General features: G+C 33.6%; 1 protein-coding gene and 1 long non-coding RNA gene across 12 annotated transcripts in view; one reads left to right on the top strand and one right to left on the bottom strand.

The window, feature by feature from the left end:
* The window catches only part of LOC139986297 (uncharacterized), a 70,624-nt gene that overhangs the window by 25,367 nt on the left and 27,738 nt on the right, over window positions 1-17,519 (top strand). The window lies entirely within an intron of this gene.
* The window catches only part of Shab (Shaker cognate b), a 66,748-nt gene that overhangs the window by 45,080 nt on the left and 4,149 nt on the right, over window positions 1-17,519 (bottom strand). For all 10 annotated transcript variants that reach the window (XR_011799608.1, XM_072001496.1, XM_072001489.1 and 7 more), the window contains exon 3: window positions 8,435-9,799. Coding sequence is in view for 9 of the 10 variants with exons in the window: in XM_072001496.1 (XP_071857597.1) it covers window positions 8,435-9,523 (1,089 nt within the window). In the remaining variant the exon portion in view is untranslated. The remainder of the gene's footprint in view (window positions 1-8,434; window positions 9,800-17,519) is intronic.

Here is a 17,519-nt window from a genome sequence, read left to right as displayed (position 1 = left end):
GTTACCGTGTTTACCATATTTATGATACCTTTTCTTTTTTCTTATTATCGCACGAAAGTCGACAAAAAGCTGGATCAGAAATAAGAATTCCAACTGTCAACCGGAAGTACGTATCTCTTTACGACGTCTAGACTCGGATATAACATGGAAATACTTCTCAACATGTGAGTTATCGGTGAAATACGAAGAAAAATATAATAGTTTTATTTATAGCCTGCTTTTTTTTTATAAGCAACAACAACTACCAAAAAACAGAGTAAATACCAAAAGCTCTCACTGCACGAAAGCGTTCAAAAATATGTACCAAATTATACACCAAATACAATAACAACATATTCTATCACTGACAAAATAGAAGGAAAGCGTAAGTAGTCTGTTTACATGTACGAAAAAATGTACAATACGAAGCAAGCAACAATTTGCGTACGAAAAGAAGCTTATTTTCCCAATACAATGTTACCCTCGTATAGAACAACGACCGACGTGCCGTTACGATAAGAAGCGGGTTTTTATCGTTCGAATCTTCGATTCAACGCCGCTGTTACTTCAATAACGAGTTTTTAAAAGAGACAGTAGTGCAAAAAGGGCCCCATTGTAGACGACTGTACGACCAAGGATAAAAAAGAATACGCTCGAAACGTTTGTCGTGGATCCTCCAAACGACTTCGAAACGATGCGTCGAGAAAATAAGGAAAAAGGATGGGGAAGGATGTAATGTGGACTGCTATAACGTTCTAAAGCATTTCCTGCGAAACTGAGGACTCGAATGAACCCAGTGAACAGAATCGCTGAAAACTGCCATAGAAACGTATAGATACCCAGATGTTTGCACCAAGGAGTATCTTCGTCGTTTGAAGGCAGTCTGCCCGACGTCGCTCGACTTATACAAGTTGTATTTTGTACATTGTTCGGCATGCGTATTTAACACATGTTTCATTTACTCCCTTCAAAACCCCGCTCCCTTTGGTCCACACCCTCGACCAAGCCTCGAAAACGAAAAAAAAAAAAAATAAAAATAAAAGAAGAAGGAGAAGAGTAGATAAAATAAATGCCCGACCAACCGAAGCTAGTTCTCTCGTGTCCTATAATAACCTGCCACGCTAGTGCAATCGCTACAAAGCGAAATCAATTCGTTGCTTCGGGGAAATGTAGCAAAAATTACCGCGAGTCTGTTTAACTGAAATAAATATAGGCGCTCGCTTCGCATATTTATACTACGGGTAACACAAACTCGTACACTCGGAAGTAAAGCTTTACCATCGCGTAAAGGATCGAACTTTTAATCAATTAACCCCTTGCGATCTCTACTTTCGTTTGCTTTTAACGTATAAAATCTGTTGGATCACAGGCTCGGTGGAAATATTTGAGTCGAAAATATGAAAATATAAACAGTCGAATCGCGAACAATCTTCAAAAGTAATTTACCGGGTATAAACCAATTTTTGGAATAAATTATTCAATCTAACTCAGATCGCAAAAGATTAATCTTGTTATTGTTTTGTTATTACTTTATGAATATGTTATCTGGTATTATCTTGAAAATGGTAAAAAAAAAAAGAAAATGTGAAACTTACGTTAGCGTAATTCGAAGAATCTATCGTCGTTTCTGTTTAGTAAAATGTCCGAAGTTGTTTGGCTTCCGAGTGTGTAAGACTTTGGTGCTAGTCGATAAAGCGAAAGGTGAAGAAGAAAAGGAAGTTACGAAAGGGTTGTTGTCACATCGGCAACTTCTCATGCAATCAGCTGCGATGCTTTCCGCGAATACACCGATGAACTTCTGTTAGTCGTGGAGGAATTGGCGTACTCGTGAGTTTAGTCAAAAAGGTACGTAAAGAAATGAAAATAATCGACGAAGCTTGCGTTGGTGCAAGCTTGTGCGGAACACTCCTTGTGCAAGATATCGAAACTCTTTGCAGAAAGCTGTGTTATGCGAATTTTTTACAATATCGTTAAATGGGTTAAATATAGGGAAAAAGGAAGAAAGAGAAGACTCGTAAAGTTGGAAGAAAGAGAAAGCTTACGGCATACATTTGTTGCAAAACTAATGTAATCTTGTAAAGATTTAAGAGAACTGATGCGCGTAAAAAAGCGGTCGATGAGAGATAATAAGCCATCTCTATGTTCTTCTAAGAACAATTATAGGTGGATCATTGCCGAATTACTCACAGCTTTTGCTTATTCTCGCAATCGTGCTACGAAAATAATTCGTTCGAGATGACTATTAGACGCATTGACGAGTTTCTAAATAAGAAATATTTAAACCGTCCATAAATATTTGGACATCTTGTGCAATTTAATCAAAAGATTATTTCGTTATAGTTGTTAAAGTTTGAGCGAAAAATCGTCTCTTTCTTGATAACATTTTACATTTTCACACAATTGCGATTAAAATCTTCGCTGAATTTAAATCAAAACAGCGTGTGTTCCTTTAAAACTTTATGTTTATATATAATAAATGGTTGACACTTCTATGCGACTAGAAACGTATATTTCAATCGCTCTAAAACATCAAATATTAATAGTCACTTAAAGTCATTAAATTCATGTGTCTATATAGCATCGATCTTCGTCTAAGTGCAGTTATTACTTTTTTATATGTACTAATTAACATTATCCATTTTTTCATTAATATATATCAGCTGTATATGGTTGTTAAAGATCATAGGCTAATACTAGATCAACGAATTTTTTTTAAGATATATTTTATAAACTTGTTCAATATGAATGTGCCCAAATATTTGCGAACGGTACCCCGGCTTTCTATAGTCAAACTTTGTCAATGTTTTATAAATCTAATAAAATGAGAAAAATACTATAGTCAAACAAGTAACTATTAAACGTCGACTAATACGTAGCGTTAATATTTCATTGCTGTTAGTTCTGCATTCACAGAAACAGAGAAACGACTAATTAACCACAGATTATGTCGTTATATCTATTCCGGTTTGATATTCCTGTTTGATATTAACCATAAGTCTATTAGTTATTTAACATAATTTAGTCCGAATTACGATTTCTTTAATATTTTTACAGTATTTTAATGAAGCTTCGTACGTTTATTAATTTTACGATTTTTGATTTATATACAAGTTTTTCTTGCTTATACCAACAAAACATACAATGACAAAGTTTGAACTTTGAAATGAAAAATTTCAGCATGATGTTTTACAAATGTTTTGTTTTAACATTTTTCTCCCTAGGGTTATCTCAAATTTTGAATACGTTAGATCAACATTGATATGTTGTACAAATTATTATCATGCACGCGTTGCGGAGTATGTATTTTGTTTTCCAATTTTGGTAGACCCATACTGGTTAACATTTTAAAGCGCGCGTCATTTTCTAGAAGCAAAGCGGGGACAGATAGAAACTATCAGTACTCGATGATACAATTTTTTCTTCTCTTCAAGTTGTACTTCGCTAAAGATACTTAAGCTCAAGTATATATATATAAATGAAGCAATAAACTGTAGCGGTTCGGCGCAAACCATCGTTCGACATGTTATTTTCTTCGAAAAAATAAATAACTGACACTGCACAATTATGTTAAAACAGATGAACTTACGTTTCTTTAAGAAGAGACTGAAGTCTTTGATTGTTGTCTTTGATACTTAATATGCACTCGTGTTATATAAATTAAAGTAATCTTACGTTACGTTTAAACCTTATAAGTGAGGCTGTTTAAAAAATAAAAATCTGTTATTGTAAAAATTGGGTTCCACAGCTTATAATATTAATCAGAATATTATTTAATTAGATAAATATTACGTAATAATATTATTTATAGCTGATTCTTATTTCGCCAGGAAGCACAACCTTAATGAAGTAATTACCGAGCAGTTATTCTTGAATGCTATTTGATTTTATCTCCCTTGCATGCAGAAAATGACCTTCGACTTTACGCGTTAACTAGTACGTGCCCTTTGGATGTTTGTAAAATCAGATCTATGCGAATCTTTTAAAATTCTGTTTAAACATTTTACTCTTTCAATAATTCTACTTCAAATCTTTTAAGTTTCGTTTAAAAATATACAAAATTAACATATATCAATATTGCAATTATTATTGCCGAAATTAAATACATAAATACAGCAAATATTTGTACCTATATCGACTGTTTAATGAATAATCAATAGAATTAAAATAGTAGATATGTTTTAATCGACGAAAATAATTATCAAACATCATACCAACATGTTTCACAAATGTATCAACTTAACAAATTTACTTACTCACACCGTTATATTTTTTTAAATTTTCATTTATAATACATAAAAAGGAAAAGACAAAGTATACTTCAATATATTTCACATTAAGCGATAGAGGGTAAAAATTGCAAAGATTGAAAAGTGAGAAAAGGTATTAACCTGTCCCCATGTCTCCTATTCAGATATAAAGTCATTTTGACTTATAAGTGTATCGGTATATTACGAATAAATAAATAATATCACTAAACAAATCTACGTAAATGAAATACGATTCAACGAAGCTAATAAAATTGCAAAATTCGCATAGACCCGAATACAATGAAATCTCCATATAATCACGTATTTCTTAATCGATTCATAACACGATCGTTACATTGTAAATAAACGACTTCAACGGAACAGATGATCGCATTTTCTATATTTCATCTCGTCCTCGAGTAAATTTGTTCTGCGCGAGACTTGCCTTATACTCGTGTGATTACTCAGTCACGTACAACGTACGTAGAAGCTCATTGAATAGGGAGATTGCACTGTATTATTCAAACGCAAAGGATTCGATATGGAGAAAGAAACTAAGAGTTGTGAGAAGACCCAATGTCTAACGTTGCCGATGACTATAACCATACACTTTCAGAAGTAGCTACAGTTATTGACCAACGGTCCCTTACGTGGTTTAAATATAGTGGAAAATCAATAGTTTCTGTAATATTGACGCATTGAGGAGAAATGTTTGGACGTACGGTAAGGAGTTCTCCAGGGAGTGACTCCTCCGCGGAACTTCTTCGACGAAGAGCGTTTCCGTTTCTTTCCATTAAAGCGGTTAACGTGACGTGCTGGGTACCGATAAGTCGGATAAAAGCAATGAAAATTATCATCGTGTCACATCGAACGTCCACATCTATGTAACTACATGTGAATAGGATAACAGAGAGACACGAAAAATGATGTTACAGGATATAGGTATATATATACATATATGTATTATATATATGTATCGTACGTTTGTGTGAATAGAGAAAATCTTTGGTGACAATCTGGAGTCGGTGATAGGATAAAAGGTGCTATTTCAGTACCCCGCATAATACTGTTTCATCTTGGAGCAACAGTGTGTGCAATGTGTATTGTTTGTGGTGTATATGGCAAGTATTAATATGAGACAACATATTTGTAAAAAAAATTATGTCGCCTAAGTACCTCACAGATTCTCTTGCACAGTTGTTACACGTTATAGTTAGCTCGTTAGTACTACGAATTCAACGTGTACACGAAAAGAAATATCTACACTATGGTCTACGTGGTAACCCGTTTGTGATCTATCTAAAGATTAATTCAGTGTGCGCGCTAGCATGTTATATACTCTTTTGCTAATCCTACGTCGTCTATGTATAACGTACACGTGCTTTTGTAACGAACATTGAAATTATTTTTAATTGATTCTCTTTCTACAGTTATGTGCGAATATATTTCTTTTCGAGCAACGTCAGATTCGTTATGTTAATGCTAGTCCATTCCATTTACGCTGGATGATTATGCATTTACATTAGCGACAATTACGTTCTTTTTCTTTTTATGATAAATATATATATATATACACATATATTATATACGGTATATATATGTATATGTATATTTCAATAAGCACATATCGAATTGAATTCGCTGGTAGCGAAATTGCTATTGACATCTCACAGGGAGCGGTGTCGAGAAAGAATCTACGTGATACCTGGTAATCGCGTATTATGCACTCCCATTATCATCGAAGGGTCAAACATGATGATTCGTTTAAAAGTTTCGTTTTAAAAGACGACAATTTTTAAGACTAAGAGCTAAAATATGCTAGATTATACAAAAAATGAGATTAGTAATGATGCTGTTAACACCACCTAGAAATAAAATACACATTACATACATCGACACAACGACTGTTGAAAAAATTCGATTAATCTCCTCTATATTGCATATTAATTAAAACTCTGTTCTATTTTACATTTCAACCTTATATACGTATGTCTACGACTTATGTACGTATACATATGTGTTTATATACATTTCTATGTACATATGTATTATATATACACATATATACATATACATACACCTTACTGCAATCACATAAAACGTTATTAATATAGATAGCATAATTATAGTATATCGATATGGGAAGGTTCGTCTAATCGATACCTGGTAATTAATGAGTAATGATAATGCTCGATCAACGCACGTGATTTCGATCTGGCTTTGCTAGGGAAAAGCAAAATCGATTTTTCAATTTTTTATATTAGTATATTAGCAAGTGAAACCGATTAACTAATAGTTAGCGACAAAGATTTATCAGTAATCTGTAAATATATACAAGTGTACTGTATACAGCTTGAAACGGCATGAAATTATTATTAATAAAGAACATAACATGCAAAGATTTCTATTTCTATTAGCTGATGTTTAATTGATAATTTCATAGAAGAGGAGAAATGATTTACAAAGTGATCATTAGTTGTTTTCATTCGTACTACGTTTAACGTATCGTCGAAAGAACTAAGAAGGAAAAGTCCGTAACTTCCAGTCGTCCATTTTTATACAACTTTTAGAATATGTATTAGGCATCTTCCTCTTTACAAGTCATGATATTCAAGAGTTTTCATGTTATGCGTTTTTGAAGTTGTTTACGCAACTTAGAGATAAGTCAAAGTTGTTGCAACGTTGAGATTCCTATGGTTTGTAAAGTAAAAGCACACATTTAAATATATCTGTTCCGTACATATTTTCTCGTTCATCTTACACAGCGATACAGTTACCGAGCGTTAAATTCGTTCATTGGTGTAAGACAGTTATGAAAAAAATAAGTAGATTAGTTAATTATTCGTTAACTTTATAATATTTCGAAGAAGTATTTTCTTCGTTTCTCGAGGTAATTGATAACATTGTATAAAAAAAAAAATGAAAATTACAAAAGTGTTTTATATTCTGAAATTTACCTAGGATGCTTATAATATATTTTATATTATCAGATTAATTCTTTTATTTACTATTAACACCAACCACAAAAAGTGGAGAAAAGTATGATCGAGAAAATTATATTTAGTTATAGTTTGCCTATCATTTAACAAACTATGACCGTTTTCATAATGCTATAACAACTATGAGAACTTTAAAAATAAATAGGTCAAAAACTTTTGAGTATCCGTCACTATATGACGTGGAAGAAGCTTACTACATATCTAAGAGTTGGAAAAATCGGTGACTCAAAATCGGGGCTCTGTTTCTGCAGAAAGTCAAACGGAACAACCATCGTCAGTCATTATATCATTATAGCTAGAGCCAGAATCCAAATCCGATCTGTTGATTTTCTATTTTAGTTATAATTCTCTACAGCGATATCGGGTACAAAATCACATACGTCGCAAACGTTCTCACTACTCTTTCGTCTATATGAGAGCTACATCGAATCGATGCTCTACTATCAACTTAATAATACCTTTCTTCAAATTATGGCTCCAGCACAAACTGTAAACGTGGAGACAGTGTAAGTAAATTAGTGAACAAAATGTAAGACTATTCTCACATAATAACAAAGTATCATAACAAATTAATCGATTTTCCAATGTTAATCGAAATAAAGATCGATTTAATTGCTCAAACTGTTTGGCAATTTTTATTTTGCGCAAACAACTGAAAGGAATATAGTATCATTTTATTAGATATCTTGCAATTACGAAAAAAAAAAGATCGATAAATCGTTTAAAACTATAACGATAATCGATAAACTGAAAAGAAGAAAATACCACTGAATCTGAAAATTTGTTCAATTTAAAATATGCCCGGTACACGCGGTGAAAAAACGATCTAATTAACTCTTGCTGCAAACTTCCAATGAAATGCAGAAAGAGAAGTGGAAAATTTTGAATGTCCTATTAAAATTAGATTCATAGAACGAACCCGTAAAAGAATCTAGGACAAGATTACAAAGGACCATCCTCGAATATGGCAGTCCATCAATGCTAAACGACACATTGTTATTACGACAAGATTTTGGCTCAAGTTCAAGATTCTTCTTCTCAGAATTCGATCTTGGAATACCTTCCCAATTTTTCTCCGGCGATTCATTCCGGAAACTTCCTTAACCCGATACACGTACGATTATCGATCCGATTTATCATTTAATAACGGCAATAAGACTCATACTAATACGCAAGAACACTTTTTTGACCATTGACAATATCACTCACCCTTGCAGCGATGGACGTGGTCGGTTTCTCCAATAGATCCCACAGCCACTTCTGATACTGCGCGCACTGTCCTTCACCGAATTCTTCCTCTTCCCTTTGCCTTAGAGACTCTGCCTCTTTTCTCATCTCCTCGTGCACGTGCTCCTTCCTCTGGTGGTACTTGTGTTGGCAACAACTCTCGAGATAGAGCTCGTCGACGCCCCAATACTCGAGATCGTCACTGAACGCCAGTACGCACATCTCGTCGACGAGATGCAGCTTGCCGGTACGATAGAAATTTAAGATGGAACTAAAGGACTTGGGATGGCGATCGAAGAAATACTCGTTGTCGATAAGGGAATAATCATCGCAAAGTTCGGTGATCGCCTCGTGGGTGTTGCAATCCTTCAGTCGGCCTAGACGCGTGTGAGGCAGCCTCTCGAGGGTACGCCATAGCACCTCGTGTTTAACCCCACCGACGTTGATCGAGACCCGTCGGTTAAGGGCCTTCGACCTCATGATCATAAACGGCTCAGGCGGTAGGGACGTCATCGACCTCGAGTAGGCACGCTGCTGCTGCATCTGCAGCGGCAGGGGCGGCGGCGGTGGCGGCGGCGGCGGCGGCGGCGGTGGCGGAGGCGGCGGTAGAGGCAGCGGTGGCAGGTTGACCGGCGCCACCGAACCGGTCGGTCCTACGGACGACGAAAACGGAGCGTACCGAACCTCCTTGTTCATTCCTCCACCTCCTCCTCCACCAGTTTTTCCTCCTCCGACAACAGCAATCCCTCCTCCCGTCACTCCTCCACCCATACTAATCCCTGACCCTACTACCACGTTTACTCCACCGCTTCCTACTGACCCAACGATACCGACTCCTCCAAGGGCTCCTCCTCCGCTACCGGTGCAGCTAGCGATCGACGCACCGGCTGCACCAGCCCGCTGCAACGTCGTCGTGCCGCCACCCTCGAACACGAAACCCTGGTCGGTGCCGATGTAGGGCACCGTGCACGACGACGACGACGATAGCACCGGGCCCGTGACCACGGCGCTTCCATTACGTTCCCCGTCCGCCAGTGTTAAGACGTCTTCGAACCTCTTTTCACTTAGCATCAAATGTACCAGCCGATGATCACACCGACACGTCGGCTAAACGTAACGATCTCTCGCTTCTCTTTCCACGCGAACCTCTTCTTCTTCTTCCTCCTTTGTCCCGTTTGTATTCTTGCTGTTCCTGCTTCTCGTCGTCTTCGATTTCGTCTTCTTCCTCTCCTTCTCCTTCTTCGTCTTCTTCCTCCTCCTCCTCGTCCAGGTTACCTTTTTTGTGCTTCATCCGTACCTACGTCTGTGCCCTTCCGTTGGCTCGGTTAAACCGCGCCACGTCATAATCTGTACAGAAAAATTCGGAATTTTGAATTCATTTGGCGATAAGCTATGATATGATCGGACTGCGGATATCTATGCAAATTTATGTTTTTATAAACGGTACTGGATAAATAGAATTCAAGAACGGTATTCAAAAAGAATTGCTGCAAGCGTTTGCTGCGATTCATTTTACAATGCTGGCAAAATTTCGAAAGCTTTCGTGTAATACATATGAGCCGTTCACGGGCCAAGTTGGCCAGCCCCACTTTTTGAAATTTTTTAAATTTTAGTACCAACTCATTTCGCGTGTTGTATGATTAATATTTATCTTGTACAATTTCTACAATTTTCTCCACTTTTTGCTTCATGACGTTTCGGCAAATGAATAGCCTGTGTAATATATTTATACAAATTTCCGAAGCGTTTGAATATTTTTGTGAGCCACTGTATGTTCCAAATGGAACGGATAAGAAGACAATGTAACTCATCCTAGTATTAGTACGTTTCAGCTACAGTATTTCATAGTACATGCACAGTGTATATACATAGTATATAGTATAGGATGAATCACAACGATAAGAATAGTCACAATTCGTTTTAGATTCCTCTTACGACTGTATTTACTTGACGAAAAATCCGTAATAAGTATGTCGCATTAAAAAAATGATTTTTCAAGATATCAACGTTACGTGACGATAAAAGTACAAAATAAAAATTGCATCTCTAAAATCACTTAAAAATCATACATATTATTAATAAACGTATAATTATCCTTATGTTTTGTTTCTAATTTTGATATATAATTTGATATATTGTATATAATTAATATTTTTTTTTTTTGCCTACTTTATACTATTTTGTTTCTGAAGCAAGCTTATTACAAGAATATTATCTAGTTATAATTTATATTGTAATTATTCTACAAATGCGGCGGATAGTCTGAATATGAAGAAAGATCGCGGTACGGTGTGATAAGTGATAGAGCATGTTAATGTAAAATTCTCGTATACGATTTACTTGATCCATTTTCTAAAATCACCTTCTATTTTGTGTAATTTTATACGATACACGGTATTGTGATTGGTATATACTTATGTATAGATATTACGAAATGTAACCGAATAATAGGAGCTATTTCCAACATTCCTCGAATCGCAGTTCCCCATCCCTTCTTAACGTTTCTGATACTGGGCTGCCTGCCTGTTCTCAGCTAACACGAAAATAATTCATCCACGTTATTTTCTATCTTATTACAGTATTCGGTACCTTGTTCGACACCGTGTTTGGGACAAAATTTCATTGCCATACGAGAAGCACAATATACAAGTGCTGCTTAACCCACTAAGAGTCAAGCAATAATGTAATACATGCGTCCTGTATGTTTAAGTATAAGAACATACGTAGCAATTATACTTACTATTACTACATGTCTTACATTTATGTAGCATACCGTAGGGGGACAAAGATAAGCGAACAGATAGTACAAACAGTTATCAGTGAAATTTTGTTAAATACGACTTGTTCACACCAAAATGTAAATATTAATTTCAATTGTTTACTAAACAATCTATGTAATTAGAGGATACGTAATAAATAAAATGTACGTATATAAAGCTAGTATTAATTCCATTAAATCTCAGTCTTCTCTCTGCTTCTATTAACTGTCCACTTATTTTTGTTTCCGACTGTATTTGCCGTATTAGATTTATAAGTATTTCGACACTTGGTGCATCGAAAGATCGCACATAAAATATAATACCCTGTGTCTTTGAGAAATATCCATCTTGAAGCTTTAAAGAAACTTTTCGTACGCTTGCTCCTTGTTCACAATACAATTCACGTTACATATAACAATGTGATAAACTTGAACCGAAATACTTTAATCCGAAGCACAAACTACTACATCTCACGTCGAAGTAACAACTCCAAGCTGCAGATACACGGTTTAAACTTATTGCATATTAAACCTGACAAATGTAATCAATTTGATGAGATAAATATGTATCTGCGTATTTTCTTACATTTAAATATGCAAGGCACTATGAAGAAAGTACAAAATAAAAAAACACTTTTATCATCTCTTGATGAAAATTTCTATCTACGTTTCGTTTTATTATAATATTAGTTTAATTATAGAGAATCTATATATTCAATGTTGCAGTAACAACGTCAATTTGTTACAACAAAATCAACTTTTTCCCTGCTTATAAATACTTATACAGTGACTCGGAAACGTATTTGAACATTTCGCATAAAAAATTTGTTCGTAAAGTATCATGTGTGTTATGTGAAACTTTTTGAACACAGTTATTGATTTATACTGATAAAGTGTGAAAGCAATCTGAACATGTATATAGAAGTTACAAGTTATTTACTGCATATAATATATACCGTGTACATTAAATATGCATTGTCTATGCATTATGAAGACTCTGCTTAAGTGGAACGAAAAAAAGAAAAATTCGCGTTTGAGTGATCATTCACAGACTGATAATCGCAATATCGAGAAGCAAACTGAATTTACTAACACGAATTGAATGTCACGTCGCAAAAGGTAAGATTGCCCCTTAATGAGTTAACACGCGTACGAACGATCGTTTCGGACGACAGAAACAAGTGCACATCGCGTCTAATGAGGCCAAATTTCAAATCTGATATCATCGTCTGCGTTACTATTTTCGTACGTGTGGCAGAACCTTTCTTTATTGCCGCGCGCGTTCGCAACGAAACGTAGAAACCCGCCCGATCGGAAAAGAGGAACGAAGAGAAACGAGCAGAAAGACGTAAAAACAAAATACTAGAGTAAAGGTGGCTTTCGGAAAGAAACCTAAAAACTGTTTGCCCGAAACACCATGTACTGCTGGTAGTACTATTTATATACGAGGTTAATACACTCTGACCTAGATTCACGGCGAAAAGCACCTGTCTCGATAGTCCTGATTCAATCGTGCACGTGGTTTCGTGCGAAGTCTAGATCAGTATGTAACGAGAGCGATTATTTTGACGAAATGCTACGGAACCACAATAAACAGCTATTAACCATGCACGATAAGAAGGTAGGAACGCTTTGGATTTTCACGCAATGCTTTTGTTACGAGGCAATACCTCGTGTAGAGATGAAACAACGTCTATACATCGTGTGCAGTTTACGTAAGAGTTTTATACATACAGTATCGGTCAAAAGTATCCAGGCGCTTAGCTTATTTTTGACTGTGTAGGATTGTATTTCAATTATAAAATTGAAAATGAGACAGAGAAATGATCTTTGTATTTGCCTGTTTTTCACTGCCTGAGAGTTTACTTCAGTTACAAAAGTATAGATGAAAAGATCTTTGCGCGTGTTTCTTTGTTTTAGCTATATGAACATTTATTTCAATTACAAAGTTATATACACATATATGACAAAGTCTTTGCACTTCCTTATTTTCCATTGTATAAAAATCTACTTCAATTGTAAAATTATAGATAAAAACATGCGAAATTTATTTATTCATTAAAACCACCAATAGATCTATGAGATCTATGAAATAAAATATGTCAAATAAAATATTTTATTTGACACATAATTATTTTGAAATAATTATGCCTTGGTTTACTAGATTTTTTTATTAACTTTTTGATATAAATAAAGTAATTTTTTATTTTATCTTTTGATTTGAATTAATGTTTCCTGAAATAATATTGCTTGTAGTCGTCAAACTGTTAATTCATATTATTAATTTGTACTTTGGTAATATACAAATAATGTTATTATAAATCAACCAAAACACCTTATGAACGATAAAGAAATCTTACGAAGGTCAGTGTATCTGCTACATTTACCTATGTACATATGTTGTTCAAACAAGGACAAACAACTCCAAACAACTGTGCGTTTGGTAACAGTCTCGCTCGCGCGAGTTTATTCAACTTGCAGTATTATCAAAAATATTTTTATTTCCAAAATCCAAAGACTATTTGAACGAATCTTTCATTATTAACAAATTTAATGTGAAATCATTATACAGATGCTTTTATAAACTGAAATAATCAGTTGCGACAAGAATTCATCTATTCTAATATCGAGATAAACTATTTATATAAACTCATCTTCAACTATTTTTACTGCAATTGAGAAGAGCAGTTTTGTTACAAAAAACTATTTCTAGTGTCTTTTCGCTAAAAGGGACGAGGCTAAAACTCATTTCTTGAAAAGTATGCAATTAAATAATATATTATCCAACAATCTATTTAGCTGCAGCATCTGCATTTTTTTAATTATGTCTTCTCGTTAAGAGCTACATTTTATTAATCATCTCTCAGATACGTTATACAGTATTCATTTAACTGCAATATCATTTATGCAGAACATAGTTGAAAAGAGAGATATATATTTCTGATATATTTTAGAAAATACATATTTTTGTGTATTCTAAAAAATTCGTTTTACGCGTATTATGGAATTACGGGAATAGACAATACGGAACATTTTACATGTACGGTGTAGACTTTGTTTAAATAAAATATTTAACTTGACAATATTAAATATTGAGACGAAATATAAAATATTTGATCATTTGAATAATGTATCCTCTTATTTAACCTTTTTAGTTGTTCGAACTCAATTTACTTGGACAAAAAAATAATTTTTAAATGAAATAAATCTTTATTTCGTTCTATACTTTAATAAATATTTTTCAAATAATTCTTTATTCCATTGTGTCAACTTCATCGGATGCACAAACTCTGTCGTATACATAAGCCGATACGCATTGTTCAAATGTAACTGGAATGAGAATAATTCTGAAAGCAAATAACGCTACGTCGTAAAATGATCTGGATTTACTATTTATAACTCGAACATTATGCAAAATACGGTATTTAATGTTCTACGTTACATATTTATTTTTTTGTTCGAACGTGTTAATTACACAAAAATGATTTATTCGATCTTTATATAGAATATTTATTTTTTAAATGGCAATAATAGATCAAGTGAATTGATTGCTTACTTTAATTTATTTTCTTTTTTATTTTTATCATAAATAGACTATGTTCGAGACTGGTTGGCACTTTCTTGTGCTGATTATAAAAAATTCCAATAAAATCTCTCTGAAATAAAGTTAAAGAAACGAAAAAAACACGGACATTAAATTCTACAATAAAACTTCAGAAGTTTGCGTATCTAAGATAAAATAGTAGTATTAAAAAATATCATATTGGATCTATGATAAGAAATGGCATTATATGTACGTTCTATGAAGCTGGTTCAGTCACGAAATAGTACGATCACATCGCATTTAACCTTGAATTATATTTCTAAGACAATAATATCTTATATAGTGGAAACATATTTTTCGTAGAAAATAGTGAAAATGGTACTATTCCAAAATAAACGAAACAGACACTTTCAATTAAATACTTTAGCATAGAAATTATTTTTATAGCAATTAAATATGTTACGAATGAGAAAAAATTTACAATTACAAATCAATAAGAATTTTAGCCTAGATTCATTGAATCATTACGTATTTAATTGTCATAATTGTTCTGTTCTATTGAATATTGTAACGCGTAGGTTACGTCGATTGCAATCATCGCATAAACAAAAATGTTTGTAACGCAAATAAGAATTTTACTCGAAATTCATGAAAAATCTGTTAATTGTTATAGGCACATCTTATTATTTCATTGAACGGTAAATATATTAATTACCTTGACAACGTTCGTCATATGAACAGAAATTATTGTAACAGAAATATAGATCTCGTTCGTGACTAATTTACAATCCTACCAGAGATCACCTACTGGAATTTTCTCTCCTGTATACCTTAAGAGTCCATTGGTAGATGCGAAGTAAACGTACGCAAAGTAAACACATCTGTATAACTCTCTGTCGAGAAATAAATGACTCCACTATACTCCTATAAGCAAAGGAACAAGTAGCGAAGAAGAAAAGCAAGACAAGGGTGAAAAAGAGGAAAAGAAAGCAAATTGGTTCCTACTTCTACGATGATCCAACATCGTCACAAATACGCTTAACGCTAGAAGCTACGAAATTTCCAACTATCTCACGAGATCTCGTCACGATCATTAGCAATTATTTTAACTATATATCCATGATTTTTTAAATGTTTTCTTTTCATACTTTAGACGAATATGATCGTTTCGGGTGAATTATATTCGATGCTTTCTTCCTTCTTTTTTATTAATTGTGATTAATTGTTTATAATTGCGTCAATTGCCATAATATTTACAACTCAGTCCAAATCATAAGTTTAGTTTCATAATCTTCTGGAAACGATTAGTTTATTTTAAGAATTTTAACAGTCGCAATGTCTGATTAAACCTGTGGAAATTATCTTTTCCAGAAAAGAGTTTGTTATACTCTTAATATTATATATATGTTGTACTCTTAACAATATATACTTATAATATTAAAATATGATCTGAACAGCAGAAAATTTGTCACATTTTTTACACGTATCGCATCACGGAATTATGTGTTATTTCCAAATAGAAAATTAATGCGTTGGACGAACGTATTATAGAGGTATAAGTAATGAATTGTTCAAAATTCTATGTACATTAATGCCATACATCATTCGGAACAATCTGATTCTACCTAATGAAATTTTTTTCTATGTTCTATCGTTTCAGGAGTATAGCTTAGCCAGTTGCATGTATCCTGAGTAGTAAACCAATATCAAATTACAAAGAAATAATAATTTTAAATAATTATGAATTTGAAATCTAACTTAGTTTTATCACGTTGCACACGAATTAGACTTTATATACATACGCATCCTAAGTTTTTAAAAATATACAGTGACTCACGGAAGTACTCGAACATTTAGCATAGAACATTTTTATGAATGTATTATGTGCGCTATACGGAACTTGTTGACCTTTCAGTTAGCACTATAATGAGACGCGACTATTGCGATTATAATAGTAAAATTTGGAAGCAATCCAAAAATCTGTATAGAAGTTACACGACATTTATTGCAAACATATACGTTGTGAAAAATTAGCATACAATGTGAATAATTTTAAACATACAATTAATGCTAAAGATGGTCTCATTACATATTCTGGCCTATTAATATAGTGAACAATTGACTGTTCGAATATCTTGGTGATGTTTGCGAAGTGTATGTTTCCAATAAATATATTGCAACTTGTACATACATTTTCAGATCCGTCTCAAATTTTAACAATATAATCATTATAGTCATGTTTTGTTACAGTACTAACGCGATCTCAAAATATTTTCTACAGTATATGTGTAAAAAGCATACCAAATTTGTATAAAAATTTGTATATACGCATGAAAAGTTTCTAAGGGGTGTTCGAATAGTTTCGTGAATCATGGCAAACACAGTTTACGAAATTTTACTGAGCACGATGTTTCAACAAAAATACAAAAGACATTATACATCAATCAATACCTAGTATCAGAATAATGGAACGATAAATAGCGAATATTCAAAATGATCGCATGTAAAATTTTAGTGTCAGAAGTAATTACTAGAGCGTGGATATTTGTGCGTTTATGGGAAATTTAAATGTGCAAGAATCTACAAAACGCGCCAGATATGTAAAAATGTATAACATACTCAAAGTACAATACTTGATACATGATTTAATGGATGAAACAAATTCTTGCTTAGGTTCTATTTCTTTAATTGTATTTATAAAAATATAAATTTGTATAAACATCCGCAGTCTAATGATAAATCGTTGGTAACCCAATGTTAACAAT

This window comes from Bombus fervidus, chromosome 4, assembly GCF_041682495.2.
Source record: "Bombus fervidus isolate BK054 chromosome 4, iyBomFerv1, whole genome shotgun sequence".
In the NCBI taxonomy this organism is placed as follows: Eukaryota; Metazoa; Arthropoda; class Insecta; order Hymenoptera; family Apidae; genus Bombus; species Bombus fervidus.
The sequence above is the reverse complement of the archived record's forward strand: the minus strand, read 5'-3'. Positions and strand labels throughout refer to the sequence as shown.